Below are 22,875 nucleotides of genomic sequence, written 5' to 3'. Positions count from 1 at the left end.
TACATCTGTGATGTAACATGCTGTGTTGCAGCAATAGGCTGCGGTGCGGTAACTGTCTGCTGTGCATTCTGTGACTGAGGAATCTGTGAGACTTGTTCTTGTCTAGGCGGACGTGGTCTTTCTTTAGTCTTACCAGTAGCTATGTTATGTTTCAGAACTGCACACTCATTTATAAAATGACCTGGCTGTTTACAATAATTGCAGTTCCCTTTAACGGGAGCTGCAGGATGACTGGCTTGATTTGGACCCCTCTTCTGACTGTCTTGAGGAACAGATTGTGCAACTAGTACTTTCATTTTCGTGTCTTTCATACGTTTTCTTTCGTGTTCTTGTTCTTCTCTGATTCTATTCTGGTGATACTGGAGCATCTGGAGCATCTGGGACGGAGTATTTGCTTGCCAGGTGCTTTCGACTTTCAAAACTCGATTTTTAATTTGTGGGCTTGAATTCTCGACTAATTTAGTAACGAAAAGGTGAGGGTATGACTCACTACTTGTCTTGAGACCACTGTTAATACTGAAACATTTTTCAAATCTAGAATAAAAATCACTAATATCTTCGTCTTGTTTCTGTTTACAGGCTGAGATTGCATCCCAGTCTTCTTTTCTCGTTGTCAATAATCTGGGTAAAACTTGAATCAATAATTCTGGTAATTCTTTACATTTATCTCCAAGACCGGTACCTGGTACTCGTGCCTTGTCTTCAGCTTCTAGAGCTGTCCAATCGATCTTTTTCTCTCCCACCTCCCATTCTTTTTCCTTTAACTTTTCATACACCCCTGCGGGTAACAGGACCTTTAACATTTTAATGATATCTGGGTAAGTGTATTCTCCCATACGGAGCATGTCTTTTAATTCTCTATGGAACCCTGCTGGATCTTTGTCATGACAGGGAATTAATTTCTTCATTTCAAGAAGTTCCATCTTTGTGATTGGAGTGTATACAAACACTCGTTGCATTTCGCCACCCGCCCCTTGGACTGGGTGGACTTCTCGTAACGGGTTCTGTCTGTCTATGTAGAATGATTTATTTTCTGGGGGTGAGACATGAACAAAATGCGGGTTCAGGAACGTTCTATATTTGTGACGCTGTTCTAGAATGACACTAATTAAATCGGTACCTAGACCTCTCCATCTATACTGGAGTAACTCGTTCAGGACATCGTGTAACGGGCCTGGATCAGAGTGCTGACCCTCATACAGAGTAATGAGGTACTGGATCATATACATACCCACCAGTCGTTGCTCGGCTGGGGGCAGTTTCAGAAACATTTGTGCCACTATTTCGTCTGGAAAAGTGGTAGAATCAGTAATCCATCGGACTGCTGATCGGGCTAGTTCTTGTTCATGCATAGTACTTAATTCGCTATAACCGATTCGTGATTTCAGAATGTGATCGGTAGCTTGAAATACTTGTTCTAGAGAACCTTGTTCTGGTGCTGGATGATGAAAAATAGACTTGTGTTCTAGACGTAAATGGCGATCTGGAAATCTGGATTTTCCTACATACGCTATTCTGGCGGGATTCTCGTTTTCCTCTTCAGGATCAGAGATACTTTCTTTCTCGCTTACTTGTGCTGCTTTACGCTGGTCGTGTAACCTTATTATTTCTTTACGGATTTTCTTGTACATACTCTCCATAGCACTAACGGTCTTGTGCTTACCCTCGGCTATATTATCACTCCACCTTGTCAGGATTCTCATTTCAGCGGAATCTTTAGACGGGTAATCTTGTTCTCTTATTAGACAATTGATCAGGAACTTTAATATCATGAGCTGGATCTCGGCTTTTCTTTGAGACATAATCTCGCTAATACTTTCTGGATCATCCCCTGTACGGATGAAACGATATATTCTGTCTAGATCTTCTTTCATATTCGGCAAGGTGACTAGATACTCGGTCACTCTCCTTACACGTAAGGAATATAAAACCATATTATATTCGCCTGGAACTGGATCATAGACACATTCGTTAAGGGCTTGCCTGATTTCTGTAACAGACTTATTACTTTTAGGAGTACGCTGTGATGCTTGAGCATGTAATTCGAGTGCTGATAAACGCTTGTGTGGCGGCGGGGTTTGAGGAGGACCTCCTCCTGCGGCCCCTAGACTAGAATCGTCGACTGACATTCTTCGTCCTGGCAAGGTCGGTAATTGTAACGTGGGCTGGACTTGTATGGCGGGCTGGACCGGGGGTACCGTAACAGGTACTCCGGTGTCTGGAGGAGCGGGAAGTGCCTGATTTACAGGGACTGGCGGAGCGCGAACAGGATTTGCATATTCGGGGACTGTGTCGTCCAGATAGGACGAAATAAAAATATCAGCTGCGGTCGGTTTGTGACGTAGCTTGGTCGGAACTAATGGTGGCGGGAAATTACTGGATGCCTCTGGGGTCGCTTTTGGCAAGCCCTCGGCAAGGAGAGGATACATACCCTTAATGAGGGCATGCCTCTGTCTGTCTGACTGTTCGGCTTTGACTTGTTCACCTATCTCGATTAATTCTCTTTCTTGGGCTCGTTCTTGGGATTCTCTACTTAACTCTGACTTTCTGACTTCCTTTTCAGTTCTTCTATGAGCTTCCTTACGCCATAACTCGATGGCATCTTTCTGTGACTGTCTGGCTTTCTTTTTCCATAATGCTTCTTCTACTCGCATGATACATTCGGCATCCCATGTACCCGATACGGGCCATCTATACTTTTCTTCTAACTGTTTGGTATACTCTACCCATAAATCTAGATACATTATGGCGCTTATGCCATGTTTCTGATACATAAAATGACCTGGACTGTCCCTGGGCGGGACAGGAACTGCTTCTTCTAATAAGCCCTTTCTAGTTTTTAACTGACGTAACTTGGAAAAGAGCGGCATTCTAAACTTAAATCGGAACACAATACAATACACGAAAAACAATAACAATTGGGAAAACAATTCAGGCATACCACGACATTGGAAATACATTAAACAATATCATAACATAACAGTTCGAACAGAATACTACCTGAAAATACTGAAAACAGAAACAGAACAGAATTCTCGAGAACGGAACAGACTAGAGTTACTGGATGCACTGCTGTAACAGTACGGAACATACCGGTCCCATAAAGGAACGCATCAAGACCCGTATCCACCTAGGTGAACACTTCGTTTGTGGGCTTGGGTACCACCAACCCACGGACCAGGAGTCAATTTAGACTGACCCTGTCTAGATACTACCCCAGCAATGGTACTCACCGGGCAGCACGGAACGGAAGGCCTTGGACTGGACTGGACTGCTACGACGACGGGCTTCGGACTTCAGTTACGGGTGGGCCTCCGGATACCTCGGACCTTGGACTCTCGGCTTGGGCTCTGGTCGGGACTCGCCGCGTTCCTCCACCGTCTCATTCGGATGCTGGACCGCCTCCTCCGTCTCCTCCGTGGGCCTGAGGGATACTTGAGCAGAAATATCTGCCACTGCGCAGAAGAGTTCCGTCACGACTGCAGAGGGTCAGGGGGTCGGCGTGGCTTCACCGACGCGTGGGGAAAGGGCAAGTCCCTGTTCGGGCGCCATTATGTGGTAAATAAATAAATAATACCCTATTTTTGACTAGACTTATAGCATAACAGATAGCTCAATAAATAAGAGTCAAGATTCGAGGTAGTAGGAGTTTCTGCAGGTTTATTACAGCATAAGGACAGGGACAGGACAACCTGCATAGGATGACCCAGCAGCTGCTGGGGCTAGGTCTGGGATGAGCGCGCCAACTTTTAATAACAATACATCGACTTATATACATAGCGCAAACACATAGCATTACATTGCAGTAGGCGTAGCAGTGGGTGGAGCAGAGGGCATGACGCGTAGCAGTCGCGAAAGATAACAGTAAAAAGAGGTGTAACTGGGAGTATACATAGACATGTGATGCAAACGTAACAGAATATGTCATGAAATGGGCGGAAACATAGGAGGGGGCTACCTAAGGAGCCGGGACCTCTAACCTAATGGTGCGTGAAAACTGGCAATGACGTGTTACTAGGAGAAGCTGGGGGCTACGAACTCTGTGCTAGGAGCAGAGACTAGAGTCTGGAGGGTCGGAGCGACATGTACCTAAACCCTATCTGGTATCTGATGTTTAGGGAACATGTTGATATAAACTAGAAGTCATGAGGGGAAAAGCTAACTTGATTCTAAGACTGGACCATGCATTATTCTACATGTAGTGCGTGATGAAGAATATTAAATGACCAGTAAATGCAGTATTTCTCTAACATGGAGACGTATAGGCTAGACAATGACGGAAACTATTGATGCAGTTCAGTAGCTTAGGAATGCAGAAGAGGAGGACTGAACTGATAGCTGGAACTATAACATACTTTTTGGCAGACTCAGAGGCAGAGCCAAGCTACACCGGGCACTGCGAGGCAGGGAGTAAGTGAAGGGTCGAGGATACAGGTGGGGGCTGTATCGCTCCTCAGCGAGGCTTTCAGGAGACAGGAGCTGAATCTGATGTCCGGGCCCTGTGGAGGCCTAGAAACGGGGACTTTATAATGGAATAACGTGCACACTGAGAAACGTGGCAACGTAACTTTACATAGGCCTGATATTCGTAGTATTCACGAGGACTGGAAACTAACATACTAAAGGTGGACACAACTGGAATTGCGTCATTAATCGGACATGGGGAATAACATATGCATATTGGTCATGCACACATAACATATGATGGATGAAGCGTAGGGACACAGAACATGGCAAAATTTACTTTTCCACAGGACGCCCCTACAACAAACATAACCAGACCCGAAATAGAGCCCGGGTGTCATCAGGAGATTTGGGCCAGGTGACGGATGGGCTCGAGGCAGTTGGCAGCGGAAAGCTCTGACTGCTGAAAAGTTGAATCTCAGCTTGGATGTCGCGGTGGGCACTCCCCTCCTGGCGGGCCTGGGGGGAGAGGGCCGAGGGGTCTTAGCAGCTTGGAAAGTTGGCACACAGTCGCTTTACAGCATGTCTCAACAAGCATTTACGGACTGGAGGGGGGCGGGAAACAGACAGGGGGAGACACAGCGCACGGAGGGAAACAAAATACACGGAGAGCGGGAGGGGGGCGGGAAACAGACAGGGGGAGACACAGCGCACGGAGGGAAACAAAATACACGGAGAGCGGGAGGGGGGCGGGAAACAGACAGGGGGAGACACAGCGCACGGAGGGAAACAAAATACACGGAGAGCGGGAGGGGGGCGGGAAACAGACAGGGGGAGACACAGCGCACGGAGGGAAACAAAATACACGGAGAGCGGGAGGGGGGCGGGAAACGGACAGGGGGAAGAAGGCACAGAGGGAAACAAACACGGGCTTACCTTCACTGCAAGGAGAGAAAATGGCGGACACAAGCTTCCGGATTTTGAGGATTTGTGGGCGTGGAGGGGGGCGGGAGAGGACAGGGGGGGCGGGAGAGGACACGGACGGCGGGAGGGAGGCGGGAAACGTGCACAGGACAGCGAGGGGGGGCGGGGGCGGGGAGGCACACGGAGGGGGGCGGGAATGGACAGCACATCTGAAATCACTTTCAGTGAAAGGGGAGGGAATGGGAAAAAACGAAACTCCGCCCAGGGAAAAAATCTCGGGAACGCCCCCGAATCTGGTCCGGCCTTGACGGACAGATCTCTGTTCCAATGGCTAGCCTCCATTTATGGAGCTAGCCAATGGGACAGGGGGGCGTATTCCATTTTCCTTACTGGAAATCAAGAGATTTCTCTGGAGGCGGAGCTAAGAGCTCCGCCCTCCAGCGAAACCTAAAAAGGGACTAAAAACTCATCTTTTCCCAAGGACACTGTAATTACAGCTGCCACTATAATATCGTGCTCAGGCCATTGAGGATCACAGCGCCAGGATACCCGTCGGGTGACAGTTGCGCTCTATAAATGTGCCATACAATACAATACAATACAAAGTGGGACATGTCTGAATGGAGGGGGCTAAACTTGTTAAATCGTTTCAGTACTACCTTTCATACAGCCCATAAACCACACTAAATGTAAGAGTTAAAATAGGAGCAAATGCACTGAACGAAAAAATAAAATGATTAAAAAAACACTGCTCTTCATAACCTAGGCCCTGATGCAAGTGTATTTGGTGCACAAATGGTAGCGAAGGTCCTGCAAAACAGTCCATATCCTTTAACTCTTTCACTCCTCTGCCAACTGGCCACTGCCTAATCCCAAAGCAGGCTGCCTCCGGCTCTTTTAGTAAACATTTAAAAAAATAAGAATTTACAAAGCAATGGTCTCGGCATTGTTAAAGTAAGAGCTATTGGCATGACATTTTTAATTATATTTTTGTTTTTAAAACGTAAATAAATGGCATTGTCATTTACAATACCAATAGCTTAAATCGCTCGCAAAAACGAGACCTATTCCATTTGCACCCACACACAGAAAGCCACCCACACACACAGAGCCACACCCACAGAGTCATTCACATAGAGCCACCCACACACACACACAGACAGAGCCACCCACACAGAGCCACCTACACACACACACAGAGCTACCCTCACACAGACAGAGCCACCCAAACATAGAGCCACCTACAAAAAAAGCTACCCACACAGAGCCACACACACAGACAGAGCCACACACACACACACACAGAGCCACACACACACAGACAGAGCCACACACACACAGACAGAGCCACACACCCACACAGACAGAGCCACATCCACACACAGACAGAGCCACACACACACAAAGCTACACACAGAGCACACACACACACACACACACACAGAGCACACACACAGAGCCCAACACACACACACAGAGCCACACACACACAGGGAACAGAGGGCAGAAAAACAATCACGACGAGGGAACAGAGGGCAGAAAAACAATCACAACGAGGGAACAGAGGGCAGAAAAACAATCACAACGAGGGAACCGAGGGCACAATCACAACGAGGGAACAGAGGGCACAATCACAACGAGGGAACAGAGGGCACAATCACAACGAGGGAACAGAGGGCACAATCACAACGAGGGAACAGAGGGCACAATCACAACTAGGGAACAGAGGGCAGAATCACAACTAGGTAACAGAGGGCAGTATCACAACGAGGAAACAGAGGGCAGAATCACAATCACAACGAGGGAACAAAGGGCAGAAACACAATCACAACGAGGGAACAGAGGGCACAATCACAACGAGGGAACAGAGGGCACAATCACAACGAGGGAACAGAGGGCACAATCACAACGAGGGAACAGAGGGCACAATCACAACGAGGGAACAGAGGGCACAATCACAACTAGGGAACAGAGGGCACAATCACAACTAGGTAACAGAGGGCAGTATCACAACGAGGAAACAGAGGGCAGAATCACAATCACAACGAGGGAACAAAGGGCAGAAACACAATCACAACGAGGGAACAGAGGGCAGAATCACAACGAGGGAACAGAGGGCAGAATCACAACGAGGGAACAGAGGGCAGAATCACAACGAGGGAACAGAGGGCAGAATCACAACGAGGGAACAGAGGGCAGAATCACAATCACAACGAGGGAACAGAGGGCAGATCTACAACGAGGGAACAGAAGGCAGAATCACAAAGAGGAAACAGAGGGCAGAATCACAAAGAGGAAACAGAGGGCAGAATCACAAAGAGGAAACAGAGGGCAGAATCACAACTAGGGAACAGAGGGCAGAAAAACAATCACAACAAGGGCAGAAAAACAATCACAACAACGAGGGGACAGAGGGCAGAATCACAACGAGGGAACGGAAGGCAGAATCACAACGAGGGAATGCATCGCTTGGCACCAAGGGGCCGATCATGAAGGAGGGGGGAACTGGCACGGAATAATGAAAATGCATCCACTGCGAGTTAAACACCATTTGTTTGTACACAGCTATCCGTTGTTTATTCGGAACGGAACACACCAGGATTGCCTCCTTCCCGCTGCCTCTCGCATGCTAAACTGACGCACTCTCCATTGGGCTAATTCCCCTGCCCCCGGGCGTGTGAGTAACCGGATGCACCAAAACCCAACAGTATTTCTTCCCACTGCTCCACACAATCTCGTCGGTGCCCCCGGGGTGAAGAAGGCGGGGTGGGGAGAGGGGGTGGATGTGCGTATAGCCTCCCGCGGCGACACTCCGTAAAGGCCCTAGCAAGACATGCTGGTCAACCAGTGATGTGTGTACTCATACCCAGGGACCACAACCTTTGCAACATCAGCGCTTATGCACCACTGTTGCAAAACCCCATTCCCGCCACGCACAAAGGATCTCCTGGGGTTTGGGAAAGCCAAAGCCCAGGGTCTGCAGCCAAGGAAATAAGGTTTCCATCAGCTTGTCAAACTGCACTGACACCGCGAGACAGTCAGGTTACAGGCATTTCCCCCCCAGGACCGCTGCGAGGGGAACTATCAGCGAAGTAACAGGGCACCCCACGAAAGTCTGCACGCCGGCTGCCGGCTCACTCGCACAACTTGCTGGGGGGGGCTCGCACTTCCCAGGAAATGCTCTCTGCAGGTCGCTGTGCCCGACCTCCTGTGTGGCTCCACCCCCCCAGTGATCGGCCTGATGCACCGCTACCCGCCCCTTGCTTCAACGCCACTGCCACTCCAGGGCGCTGAAGTCGGAAAGAGGGGAAGGGAAGTGTGAGGAAAAGGTAAGAGGAGCTGGAGACGCTCCTATTAAATGCTGCTTTGTTTGAGGTGGTGGCCTGCGCAGTATAAGGCTGAGGAGCAAGTACCCCCTGTCCACGTCGCAAGCCCATGCAACAAAACCACCAGCAGGTACCGACACCGGCGGCCCTTGTGCCCATTGGTCAGAACCAGGGAAATGCAGCTACTGCGGGATCCCACACGGGCATAGCCTAACTTGGTGAGACGGGAGGGGAGGGCCTGCTTCCCCCAATGCTGTACTCACCTCGCCTCATGCGAGACCGGTCTCACGACATCAGGAGCATCACACAAAGCTCTGCAGTTTCTAAATTCCATGATATATGAATAAATTAGGTGCAATAGCGTTCTCCACTCTATTGAGCGAAATCTCTCTGCTGTGTTCCTAACTGTGGACTTGAGCAGGACGCTGGCTCATCCAGCTGGAAATGTGTCGCCATCCCTCCCGCAAGGCTGGCGAGACGGTTAGCCTGGCTTTTCTGTCTTGTCGGGAACAAGCCGGCTCTCCGGAGAGGCCAGCGCGCCCCCCTGGCGCCATTCAATTACAAGCTTGGTGGTGCACTCACCGGCCAGGTGAAGCCGAAGGGGATGGGGTTGCTGAAAGTGGCCTTGCCGCCCTCGGGCACGGTGAAGGAGCCCTGGCCCAGCACGGGCGTGACGGCGCTGCTGTAGGTGCAGGGCGGCTCGGGGGACACGTTGGCCTGGTAGTGCTTCAGGCAGACACGGAAGAAGGTGCAGCACTAGCACTGCAGCAGCGCTTCCTGCTGGACGGCGCCGCGGCAGCAGTTGGCGTTCCCCAGCGGACCTTTCTTGTTCACAAACTCCTGCACACAAGGGATTAGAGCCAGCAGACTCCGCATTTCATCCAGCGTGGACTCTCAGCGAAGCACACGTACTCAAAAGCACGCAGTAATAGACAGCGCACTCAAACAGATACATCAATGACGCAGTCACACACGGCACTCTGAAATGCACATATTTACACAACCTCCTCATGTGTACCCATATACACGGAGTATACACACATCAATACACAAAGATCGCAATAATACACACATATTGATAAAGTACACGCCACATGCGAGACCGGTCTCACGACATCAGGACAACATGTAACATGGCGGCCGGCCTGAGGAGCGGGAGAGGGAGGGAGGGAGATAGGCTACCATGGAGCGGGAGGGAGGGAGCGGGTCAAAGGCTGGCGAGAAACACACATAGGCAGCCGGTAAAGCACCGAGCGAACACATTTGGCAAACTACGTCGCTTAAAAAGGATTAAAAACAAGAAACGAGAAAACAAGCCGTCAGGAGGGCAGTCGAACACCACCATGTTTCTCCGAGGCGAAGCAGAAATGCCTCGGAGAAACCACCGTCATTTTCGGATTCGGGGCGTGTTTTTCTTTCTTTCCTCTTCCCATTGGCTGGAATGTAAAATTCCAGCCAATGGGAAGAGGAGAGAAAGAAAAGAGAAAGGACCTAAAAAACACCGCCCCCACCCCCCCGAATCCAGGTTTAAACGGACTGACACCCCTCTCCTCCAATGGCTGGCGTCCGTTTAGGAAGCCAGCCAATGGAGAAGAGGGGCGGGTTCAAGCCCCCATACTGAAAAACAAAATTTCTCGCCAGCGAGACTGCGCAAGCGCAGCCTACGCAGGCCGAGACCTAAAAAAAGCTCCCACATCTCACCTCAAATATAGCTTTCCTATGCCTTTGTTCCCTTAACTTCCATTATGTGATAGAAATAGGCAAGCTACTGAAGGTGGAGTCAAGCTAGAGTCAGATGCTTGGGTCTAGGTCAGCTCGAGATTCTCTTGGATCCTGGAGTCTAAAACGAGCTGAGCCTTAATACAGCTGTAGTATGACATCCATGCATTAACCTCCAGCGCCAAGAAGTAAAGACAAAGCATTAACATTTGATGTAAAACAAGAGAGGGAAAGAGACACCCATCAAGTGGATGAATTGCACAATTTGAAACTAGATTAGGCCAATGTATTTCACTTTCCATCCTTTTTCTTCAATTTCACATATGAGAACACCTTGAAATACAAGAGTTCAGGATAAGCACTGTACAAAATCTTTTTTGTGTGATTATAATAAACCATAACATTGTTCCAAGTATAGGCAACTCAGAGGGTGCACATGACAAATGGATTGACTCTTGGTTCACTAATAATAGCATTTTTGTCAGGGGTAAGCATGGATGTGTCTAAATTATTGTTAAAAAATGATCAGATTTATTAAATGCCTCTCGATGCAGTAATATAATATTATGCACTATGGTGAAATGCTTCTGCGTGAAATACACTTTTCTGAATTTTGAAAAGACTTTATCACATTTTTACATGCTTGTAGCACGTCTTTAAATGTGTTCCTAAAGCTAGGTGGTGCAGAATGCCTTCTGTGCTTCTTTTCCTTTACTTCAGTTAACGTATAAATAAATGCTTGCCCATTTAAGGGCTCTCTGAATGTTAGTCCTCAGTCACATATACAGCAGTCCAGTCCTATCAATTAACCAATACATTTGTAAAGCGCACTACTTACCCGTGAGGGTCTCAAGGCACTGTGGGGGGGGGGTGAGAGGGGGATGCTGCTACTGCTCAAATAGCCAGGTCTTGAGGAGTCTTCTGAAGGTTAGCAGGTCCTGGGTCTGCCATAGGAGGATGGGGAGGGTGTTCCAGATCCTCGCGGCGAGGTGGGAGAATGATCTGCCACCGGAGGTCGCTCTTCGGATGTGGGGGACTGTGGCAAGGGCGGCAGAGTGGAGCTGGGGGTTGGGGGTGTGGAAGCTGAGTCGTCTGTTGAGGTATGCTGGTCCGGTGTTGTGGAGTGCCTTGTGTGAGTGGGTGAGGAGCTTGAAGGTGATACTCTTGTTGACCGGGAGCCTGTGCAGGTCTCTCAGGTGGCATGTGATGTGGCTGCGGCGAAGGATGTCGAGGATCAGGCAAGCAGAGGCGTTTTGAATGCGCTGGAGTCATTTCAGGAGTTTGGCCGAGGCTCCTGCGTAGAGGGCGTTTCCGTAGTCCAGTCTGCTGCTGATGAGGGCCTGGGTGACTGTTCTTCTTGTTTCGGTGGGGATCCACCAGTAGATCTTGCAGAGCATGCAGAGAGTGCTGAAGCAGGAGGACAAGACTGCGTTGACCTGCTTTGTCATGGAAAGCGTGGAGTCGAGGATGAACCCCAGGTTGCGTGCGTGTTCGGTGGGTGTTGGAGCTGTTCCCAGTGCGGTCGGCCACCAGGAGTCGTCCCAGGCCGAGGGGGTGGATCAGAGGAGGAGGGCTTCCGTCTTGTCTGAGTTTAGCTTCAGTCGGCTGTTCTTCATCCACTCAGCGACGACTTTCATTCCTTCGTGGAGTTTGGTTTGGGTGGTGAGGGGGTCCTTGGTGAGGGAGAGGATCAGCTGGGTGTCGTCAGCGATGATGTTGAGGTCATGCAGCCGGGCGACGTGGGCGAGCTGTGCCATGTAGATGTTGAACAATGTCGGGATGAGCCCTGGGGTATGCCGCAGGTGGCTTCGGGCCGGAAAGGGGGAGGCGAACGCTCTGGGTTCATCCGGAGAGGAAGGAGGTGGTCCAGTCCAGACCCTTACCTCGGATCCCGGCGTCGTGGAGGCATGTGCGTAGGGTGCGGTGGAAGATGGTGTCGAAGGCGGCTGACAGGTCCAGGAGAATGAGGGCCGCGGTCTCGCCGTTGTCCAGCAGGGCCCTGTCGTCATCGGTAGCGGCGATGAGGGCGGTTTCGGTGCGGTGGTTGCTACCGAACCCGGACTGGGACGGTTCCAAGATGCTGTTCTCGTTGAGGGTCAGTTGTCTGTTGATGGTCTTCTCGATGACCTTCGCTGGGAACGGGAGCAGGGAGATGGGTCGGAAGTTCTTGAGGTCCTTCGGGTCGGCCTTGGGTTTCTTGAGTAAGGAGTTGATCTCAGCATGCTTCCAGCTTTATGGGAAGGTAGGTCTCGAAGGAGAGGTTGATGGCTTTCCGGAGATGGGATGCGGTGGTGGTGCTGGCTTTGTTAAAGATGTGGTGTGGCAAGGGTCTGATGGAGAGACAGAGTGAATGGTGTTCATGATTTTGATGGTGTCGTCGTCGTTTATGTTGGTCCAGGAGAGCAGGAGGGTCGGTGCTGATGGTGGTCGTGTGGTCGGAGCTTTCAGTGGCTGTCGGGGTGGTCGAGATGATCAAGCTGCCGTGGATGTCTGTGATCTTGCGATGGAAGAACGTGGCAAGGGAGTCGCACAGGTTTTGCGAGGGTGGGATGTCATTGGTGTTGGAGCTGGGGTTGGAGAGTTCCTTCATGATGTTGAAGAGCTCTTTGCTATTGTGTGCGTTGTTGTCAAGGCGGTTTTCGAAGGAGGTCCTTTTGGCAGATCTGATGAGCGGATGGTGTCTTAGGGTGGCGTTCTTGTGGACCGCGTAACTGTCCGGTGTCTGATCACGGTGCCATTTCTTTTCTAGTTTTCGGCAGGCTTGCTCGGAGGCCTGGAGGTCATCGGTGAACCAGCTGTCATTCTTGCTGGTGTGTCTGTTGGAGGGTTTCTCGATCGGGGTAATGGTGTTGGCGCAATCTTTGATCCACTGTCCGAGGTTGCGGGTGGCGGGGATGGTGGGATCGGCGGGTGGGTTCTGGGCGAGTGAAAGTAAAAAAAAAACAGTGAATAAGAGTAAAAAAAAAAATAGGGCAGCATATAACAGAAGAGAAAGGCAATAACAGGAGCAGATAATAAAACAGAAAACTACCGGGGGCACACCAATGACACCGACAGCAGGAGCAAACTTGCAGCGGGCTGGGACACGAACACACAGGTGGTGCTGTGTGGCGTGGCGTGGGGAGCGGCCTACCCTGAGAACAGGGTCAAGGGTCACCAGAGAGCCGCATGTCAGGAGAGTCACATGCACCACCCACGCCATACTTGGAGTATCACTGATGTACGCTTTGGTCATCAGTTTGTCTACACAATCAACAACATTAAGTACATCAGAAAAATAAAGGAATCAGCCAATCTCCTCCTACTTTTTAATGGTCCAGCCAATCTTCTCCTATTTTTAATGGTCCAGTAGAATGTACATAACTGAAGGGGATTGCTTACTGTCATTATCACATGAGTATAGACGTGTAGAGAGATGCCCTTTACAGGAGGGATTTCTGCCAGGGCGGCTTCGGCACTGGCACAGACAACAGAGACGATTTCAGGCAAAACGGAAGTCAGTACAGCCTTTTGGGGCTATCATACAACTGGAAATGCTGGTTACCCTGGTGAAAGTGGATGTGAAAAGTACACGTTCAGGAGGACTATATAAGATAGAAAGTCTTGAGAAGTAATTAAAGGATTGGTCACTTGTAGAGTCTCCATCCTGAAGGAGCAGTCCTGGCAAGTGTTCTGTCTCTTAATATAAATGATGAGATGAACAGACATCAATATGGAAGAGATGAATCTGAGGAAAAGCTCATTGAGGGTGTTTTTACATTAACTACGCAGAGAATTTAGGGAGGTTGGGAATGGTCTAATGTCCTTGTGATTCCTATAGATAACTACGATGTCTAATTTTGTGATGTGTCCCACTGTACTGTATTGCAATTGTGTGAACCTGCATGGTCTCATGAGCATTGTTAATAAAAGATTTATTTTAAAAAACTAAGCAAAGAATTGATAAATGTGTGTTGCCTCAGCAATACACCGGAGCGTGATGGTACTACCAGTGAATACTATCCGCGGACAGAGAGTATTCATGGGGTCTCTGTGCAGAGCCCAGAGTCCTATGCTACAGAATCTGCAAGTGCCGTCGCTCCCCAGCCAGTGTTGTGGGTATAAAACTGTGTACAAGTCAGTCTGCAGTACAATATCAGAGGATTCTCAGAGGAAGACTCTCAAACTAAAGTGAAATATATTGCCTTGTACAACATAAGAGGGTTACAAACTCACAAATTTTGCTACGGACTGCTGTGAAAAAAAAATAAAAGGTGACTGTTCATACTGTACATTTGACATATGCTTTGTTTGGCTCATAAACTGACAATTCCAAAGGAAACTCCGGTAGGATTGTTTTTAGGTCTCGCGACCTATCGATGCGCGCATGCGCATCGAGCGGAGCGAGAATTCAAGTGGCGAAAATCTTCATGAAACCACCAACTTTTTGCTGGCGTTTTCATGAAGTTCATGTGAACCACGTGTTCAAACATGAACGCGCATCAGCCTCCCTCCATTTGCCGCACAGCACATCAAAGGGCTTCGCCCAGCGTGCGCTCTGCGGCTTCTCCTCCCCTAATTGAATCATGGCCGGCCACAGGCCGGCCGTATTTTCAGTTTCCCTTTTCTCGTTTGTATGAAGCACTCCATTAAAGTGTGTGTGTGTTTGAGACATCCACCTAGAGTACAACTCTGCCAGTTCACCTCGTGTTGCTCTCTTTCACATGCATCTTCCGTGTTGCTTTCCCTCAACCGGTGTTGCCTTTGCTCCCCGCCCCCACACCCGTTGTTTTCCTATCCCCTCCAACCCTAACCTCTTGCTTTTGCATCCCCTTCCTTTGTTCCTTTGGTATTCCCCCATCCCACCATTCCCCTGGAAAATTTACCATTCACGCTCCACCCTGTGTTGCTTCTGCTTCCCCCACCTGCTTTCAAAGAACACAAAACACTTTTACGCAATGCGACAATGCTTGTTCAATATCGCTGAAGCCATGATTTGCAAATCACAGGATGACTAATCCGGGTTCGCAGCCATACTCAATGCAACACAATGCATAGCACTGTGACACTTGTACAATAACTCGATCTGCAAAGCTTGGCACAACTTCCTGTCCGATGCCACACTCTCTTGTAATCCCTACAAAGTCATGCCAAGGGCAGTGTGGACAATACAAATGCCAATCATGCAATAGAACACTGCCACATTGTGTTGAGTGAATTTGTACAGCGAATTCTAACCATTTCTATGGTCCTGAAATGCTAAAAACTAACAGTGGAGAAAGTAGACCCTCCTCATCCAAAGCTACAGCAATAAGCATCTAGAAGCGTCGTTTTTTCCAAACGCCAGCAAACAAGCACAAGCAATACTTACCAGGTCAGCCCCACAGCAGAGGCCGTAGACGGCTTCCCTTTAAATACTACAGGCACACGAAGAAAACCCTATTTTCAGTCAGTGCACCCTCCCCACCAAAGACTTCTGCACACAGCATTCAAGCTAAAAGTGCACTATGTGACAGAATGACATTTTGCGTGTTTTTTCCAGAAGAGGCACGAAAATTACGCAAGGTCTTTTGCTGGATAAATGGAGCAGAATCTTCATATGTCTTTGCAAAAGCATAAGAATACAGTGTTCTGCGCAAAAAGCAAACATCTTGGGCAAAAATACAAAACGGCTGCAAAATCTCTGGCCGGCGCATTAGAGCATAATTTAAACAGGCTATCTGCAGAAGAAAATCTACAAAGAAAAATATTTTGATGCCCGCCTGGGGGTGGAGTCACGACGCTGCTGCTCTTGGTTCCAGTCAATTGTCGTCAACCACAGCAGAGGTAGGCACGGACCGACGTGCACCTGCGGGAAGCCATGAAACTACCTCTAGCACACCAGCGCGCAGTCTGACGAACAGAAAACACAATCTGGAGTAACAAGCATTGGCATTGCCAATAGGTCTTGCTTGTCGGACCTTAGAAGTATTTAGTTTTGCAGCACAATATCCGATTATGCAACAAGGATATTGTGCTGCAAAACTAAATACTTCTAAGGTCCCACAAGCGAGACCTATTGGCAATGCCAATGCTTGTTGTTTTTAATAGGCAAGTCCCTACTGTAGTGAGCACATCCGGGCGAGGCATGTACTTTTTGTTAATGTACCTCTCAAAGTACCATGGTACGGAAACTGTGGCCACCACTACATTTTCTGAAAGTGATGCAGTTTAAGTCTTACTGGGAAGCTCAAAACGCCAACTTGGTCATGGGAGCAAAGTGATTTCATCTCTCATGAAGAGACCCTGGAGGGCATAAAAACCACATTTGAAACCTCACAGCGCTAAACAGATTAATGAAAAACGTGTATATTGCCTAGGAATAATTATGTATATTTAAATCTTGGGTATGGAATAGACCACTGATTTAATCTCAAATATATGGTGGCAAGTACCAAAATGTAGTTCTTTATGTAGAAGAAAATGAACAGAACAGCAACAGAATTCAGCTCCTCAATGTGCTGGAGAGACAAGAGCACTCAAGATGCTGCCTGTAGCTGCATCCTGCAATGATCGGGAACTCATGGACATGGGTTGCAGGAGGTACAATTATTGGCCAATTAGTGAAAACTAGTGCCACATCCCTGGAGATCTGTTGTCAACTTTTTAGTCCAAGGGATCCCTGTCTTATCGACCTTCAGTGAGAAGGAGGGTGGGGTATTGAAAGAATGAAGACCTATCATGGAGCTTCCACAAACCAACCCACAGGGCAGGCATGAGTAGTGCACAGACACATGACAGAGATGCAGTTTGGCATCAATGGATGTGTCCAGACCTGGAGAACGAATTTACCTCCTTTCGGAATGCTTAATACCACAGATGTGCGCTTACAAATAACAAGTGTTACTATTACCAAACTCACAGAGTAATAATAATGAAAGGTTGAGTCGACCCTGCTCATTGGTTCAAATACGCTGCCCACAGAGAGCCACAGCAAATTGATGAACCCAAAGAGGTATCTTGTCCTCTTTAAAACCATTCTCTGCGAAAAAAGAAAGTAAAGATACTCATCCTTGACTTACGAACTGAACTGCTTTTGGATATGTTAGTTTGTCTCTTCGGTGACAAAGAAGCCTGCATATTGATGCAATTGGATCCATTTCTGAACATGGTCTACCACCAGGAATTAAAGCGTAAGTGAGAACGCATGTGGAAGGCGAGACATGGAGAAAGTAAAACAAAGTTATCAGAGTACCTGCAGAGTACACTGATGGTATTTAAATAATAGAGTATGATCAAAATCAAAAAGTAGAGAGGGCAATACCCTATGGTGGTGTGAAGACCTGAAAAAAAGAAAAGAAAGGGAAATTCTGTAACACATGAAGTGTATCTTACCTGAGCATGGCGCCCGATTCTTTTACCACTGGGGCAATCAAATCCTTTCGAAGCTTCTGCTCAACGAGGATGTCATGTGCCTTGGTCCACCTACGCAGCAAAAAAAGCAAAAAAACACAATTTAGAGACGAGGACGAAAACAGAACTTGACCAACACTGTAAGTCGCGCACAATGTGGGAGTTTCTTACAGAAAGCTTTTCAAGGCTACTTCATTATGACTTGTAAAGATAATGCTCTGTTCACTCTTCTGGGCAAAGACTGGTTTTAGGAATGCAAGTGTTGGGCATTGTTGTCACATTGCACCAGAGATAACCCAGAAGCTGCTGCTGTAGCCGGGTAGGTTTATGGAAGCTTGTCTTTATCAAACATGCTGCAAGTTAGACCAAGCTGCTGCGGGGGCAGAAACACCATTGAGACACCATCTCATGCATCAAGGTCCAGAATATCCTGACAGCACACATCCACTACAATGCTCATAAGCCCAAGGACGCAGAACTGCTCAAGAAACCAAATATCGTTGTTGGCTACACTGCTTTCATTTGCTGAACACTAGGGCACACAGTCTCAACACTAGGTACTCCACCCAAGAACTGAATAAAATCCCAGGCACTTACAACCTAAAATAAAAACAGGACATAGCTTACCACTCAATCATTAGTGGATACTTTTCCTCAACGGATAGATTGTGGTCAATTTCCAAAGGATAGTAGAAATTACACAAATCCTTCAACTGTAAAAAATAGACAAAAAATTGTTATAGACACATAACTATTTTATATATATATATATATATATATATATATATATATATATATATATTAAATCAAACTGCTACGTTTAGACATTACTAGAACCTTGACAAGCTTTTATTGCATTCGGTAGATTCCCTGCTAATTGCATTGACCTGATGGTCATACCCCAGCTACGTGAGATCGTTGGCTTCAAACAGGGAACCTGCGTGCCAACTAAATGTCTTGGTCACATCTGAAAGGTGCTTGGAATGAAAGCTCTGACCGAACTGGACCCCTAAATTATTAACTACAGAAATGATTGACTGTAGGTGTGCCCCAAGTGAAGGCGGAGTAACAGGATGCACCATGCACCAGCAGCTGAGTTGTAACATGCTTTAATGCCAGCGTGCTTTGTGACACCCACGCGTAAATATCTAGAGGAGACTTCTGGATGGAATCCTCTTCTCCTTACCTCGCTGTCTACATCTGCATAGGTTTGGAAAACCAAGCTGTGCTTCCTGACGATACCACACAGAGGTTATAGACAACAAATCCTAGACAGGTTGCACTGTCTTTTGAAACCACACCGCTTACAAGCACTATTTTGGACTTCAATATACCATATCTATGCTGTCATGAGCTATATTTTTATTCAAAGTACAGCTCTCGCCTGGTGTCCTATACACAAGTCAGAAACATGCTGCAGGGGGGAGCAGAAATACTGTACCTTCTTTTTGCAGTCTGCACTCACTAGTTGGCTGTTGTCCACAATATCTAGAAAACAATTCAAAATCTTGTATTTAGAGCTGGTGCACGGACATATTCAGATTAATTTCATACTGTCATCTTTTCATACTAATTTTATAGCACTAGTACTCACTGTGGCAGGTCGGGCACCGTTTCCCATTGTATCCAAACCTGCTCAAAGTCATATCAAAGTCGGAGATAACCTTGAACAAAGAAAGAGGAGACTGATAAATTGGGAGATAATGGAATGCTTACAATTGATGCTTGAAATGGGCACAAATGCGGGTACTCACTAACCCAGAGTGCTAGTACGCTCCCATTAAATGTATTGCACCCAGATGAGAAGTGTTTGTACTCTCTCTTTCAAATTAAAAAAGTACAAGTACTCAGTAACTGAAAATACCCTGTCCATTTTGTATTGCAGTGTTAATCAAATAGAAGGAGTTTGGTTTGAAGGCAGAGAAACAAGCACTGGCAAAGCCAACATGTATCGCCTTTGGGACCTACAGATGATGCAGTGCAGCTTCATGGGAAAAGTAAAATGCTGGGTGGAAAATAGTCTGTTTACATTGGTATGCAAGCCAAGCTCTGCTATAAATTGTATATATACTCTTGCAGACACCTTTGAATTGAGCAACGTATACTATCCATATAGTGGTCACATCTTCCATTCTATATATACAACATGTTTGAACAAACTGTATTTATGTATACTATAAAACTAATGTAATCTACCTATTCCTGTTAAGAATTTTTTTAATTATATTTCTGTTTGTTTATATGTGATACAGAAGTTTAGTCTATATTCTTCTTTGTGTATTTAGCCGTTGTTCAGAGGACTTTCTGGAGTATGGTACAGATTCTCATTTCATTATCCCCGAGTACCAGGAACCTAACGTCTTGAGATATTGGGTGGCAGCTTTCTGTAACTCACCAGTTGCAAATACAAATTAGAGCAGGTGTTTGATTTAGACTGGGAGAATCCACAGGTACCACCCACATTTATTTGCCACCCGCTGGAAGAGGTGAAACTGCTTAAAGTTGCCTATAAAGGGTGTAGTCTGCAGAGTATACCATGACATAATTCTTAATTATTCATTAGGCTAAACACCATCCTTGTCACTTGTAAATAGCTCTTAAACACCACAATTTGTTACTGCACTGATAGCCACCTGCTATCGGACAAAAATATTTCCAGGTTTGTACGAAGATTTGCTTCACAGGGTCCAACAGAGCGAAGCGAATTGACAAAATACTTTCTATCTTTTTTTTAAAAAGAAATTTGAACTTCCCTTCTATGTATCCAGCCTGCTGATAAACAGAACATACAGACTTTCTCAAAGACATTAAGAGAGATATGAAACTGAAACTAAAAATCCCCATCATGTGGAGGGCTTTCAAGAAGCTAGCAAAATGTGGAAGCATGCAGAAACACTGAAACCCAATGTAATGGCACAAAGCAGGCCCAGTGTAATAGAGACTAAGGGGTCTATTAGGATGGCGGTTGGAAAATCACTCTGACTGCGATGGTAGCGGAAAACACTGCCCGCTAGGACCGCAGCATAACTGCCGGTCCAATTAGTATGCTCTGCAGTTGAAATCTGACCGCGGCGGTCGGATCGCGGCATTTAACAATATGGCGGTTGCTGCTGCCAGCAGCACCGCTGCGATGTCCAAAAAAGCATGTCCTGCATATCCCTACACAGCGTGGCAGGCACAGCACAGTGCCTGCCACCTGGTAAAGGGACATGTAGGGGGGTACCATGGGTACCCCCCCAGTGCACCCACTGGGTTCCCCCCCAGTGCACCCACAGTTTCCCCCCCCCCAAACCATTGGGAGCCCGCAATGGGCCCCCAGAGACATTCTCCGCATGACTTTCCATGGCGGTTCCACCTCCGTGGAAAGGCTGGCTACCGCCGGCATCATAATCATGCCGGCGGAGCCTGGCCCTGCACCGGCTCCATTTTAGCAGTCCAGCTCTGCCCACCAGGCAAGAGTGCGGACTGCTACCGGAGGAAAAGTGGCAGGTGTAAAATCTCACCGCCGCGGTAGTCACCGCCATGCTAATGGGACCTGCGGTTTTCTGGGTTGCGATTGGGGGCGAATGACAGCCGCAGGCCCGGCGGTTGCCACTGCCGGCCCGGCGGCCGTCATCCGACCGCCATCCTAACAGACCCCTAAGTAGGGTCTGTGCAGTAGAAAAATAGATGATTCTTTATATAGGATCAGGACTTACCGTAAAGATTGGCAGTACAAATTTCTACATACTGGAGTCCCCACCAAGCCTGCCCAGTCTATTTGTCCAGCTAATGTAAATACCAGTTTAGTACTATTGGTGATATACTAACACTCCAGTAACCGAATAATAGCATAGGTGAGAATGAACACAAAAATCAGTCATGGAGGAAACAAAAGCAAGGTAAAACATCCAACCTGTAGTTTCTGCTCGCCTCCTTTTCGTAGGGACCTGATTTTTTCTTTCACCCGGTATGCATCTTTCATCACAACAGTTTTCTTTTCCAATTCTGCAATCTAATACACAGTTAAAAACATTTTCAGTCTCCCAAAAAAACAGCACAATATTACATATCTCACGATATATTATAGAGTAATCATGTCCCTTTCAATTATGCGCCACTAAGCATCAACCAAAGTAAATATCACCTATGTCCACTGAGAGGATGAACATTGTGTTTCTTTCTTGTGAACCTCAAAAGTCACCAAGCACTGAAAGATGAGCTCCATTTGTAATCTTAAATATATCCGAGTTACCAAAGCACAGAAAACATCATTTTGGAAAGCACCTTCTTCAGATTACATGTTGACTGCATCATTTTGTAACCATATGCCAAGCATATCACACTTGATTAAAACACATTTTGTGAGATCTATGCACATGTTTAGGCTTTTCTGTTGCACTTATTAAGTTTTAATAATACACACTCGAGTAAACAATACCAGGGGGCCTGTTAACTATGAGGATGCAAATTTACCATGGATTTTGCGCAGAACCCTGAAAATCCCCCGAGCAACAATGCATTACAAAAGAATTGGCAATTTCAGGCCTGATTCTACAATAGAGTCCTCATTCTCCCCCGTCATGTTTCCTCTAGAGAATTAATCTTTTTTCAGCTGCCAAACTTTCTGGGGGAAATATTAGAGGTCCGTGGTGCTCCAAGGATCTCATAATTTCAGATGGGGTTGATAACATCTGCGAAAGGCCACTCACAATGACACACAATGCGGGCCTTAGTGTGTAATTCTTCCATGAACACCAAAAATATGGAATTGTTCACACAGGACTTTAACAAAAGTTAACAATAGTACAAGCAAAACACAAAGAATTAAATAGTCATTTTCCAAACTGATATCTTTGTACTACATTAATACTAACACCAGCGCGTAACTCAAAAACCATCCTCACCTTTATGAACCTGCTAAAGTCGTATCTATCTAGTTTCTTCTTGAACTATCTTGAGCCCTCCAGCCCCGCTCCACATTCAAACATAGCTATTCTCTTTCTCCTCCTCCCTGCCTCTTCATGTGTTGATAAACTCTTCTGATTGCTATTGCTTCCCAGCATGTTGTTTGTGCAGATGTTATGTTAGATGTAAAGTGTCGGGTACCCATGTGCTACATACAAATGTTAAATAAATTAAAACCCTAACT

The 22,875-nt window shown here is 47.2% G+C and overlaps 1 protein-coding gene across 1 annotated transcript in view; it reads right to left on the bottom strand.

Moving 5' to 3' along the window:
- The window catches only part of NT5C3B (5'-nucleotidase, cytosolic IIIB), a 70,397-nt gene that overhangs the window by 27,868 nt on the left and 19,654 nt on the right, over nt 1–22,875 (bottom strand). The window contains exons 2-6 of the mRNA XM_078645445.1: nt 21,640–21,738; nt 19,339–19,408; nt 19,186–19,232; nt 18,372–18,457; nt 17,727–17,816 (exon numbers count right to left, since the gene is read on the bottom strand). Of these exons, the coding sequence (XP_078501571.1) occupies nt 17,727–17,816; nt 18,372–18,457; nt 19,186–19,232; nt 19,339–19,408; nt 21,640–21,738 (392 nt within the window). The remainder of the gene's footprint in view (nt 1–17,726; nt 17,817–18,371; nt 18,458–19,185; nt 19,233–19,338; nt 19,409–21,639; nt 21,739–22,875) is intronic.

The sequence above is a fragment of the Lissotriton helveticus genome, chromosome 5_1 (assembly GCF_964261635.1).
Source record: "Lissotriton helveticus chromosome 5_1, aLisHel1.1, whole genome shotgun sequence".
In the NCBI taxonomy this organism is placed as follows: Eukaryota; Metazoa; Chordata; class Amphibia; order Caudata; family Salamandridae; genus Lissotriton; species Lissotriton helveticus.
Note: the sequence above shows the minus strand (reverse complement) of the source record. Positions and strands in the feature narration are given on the sequence as shown.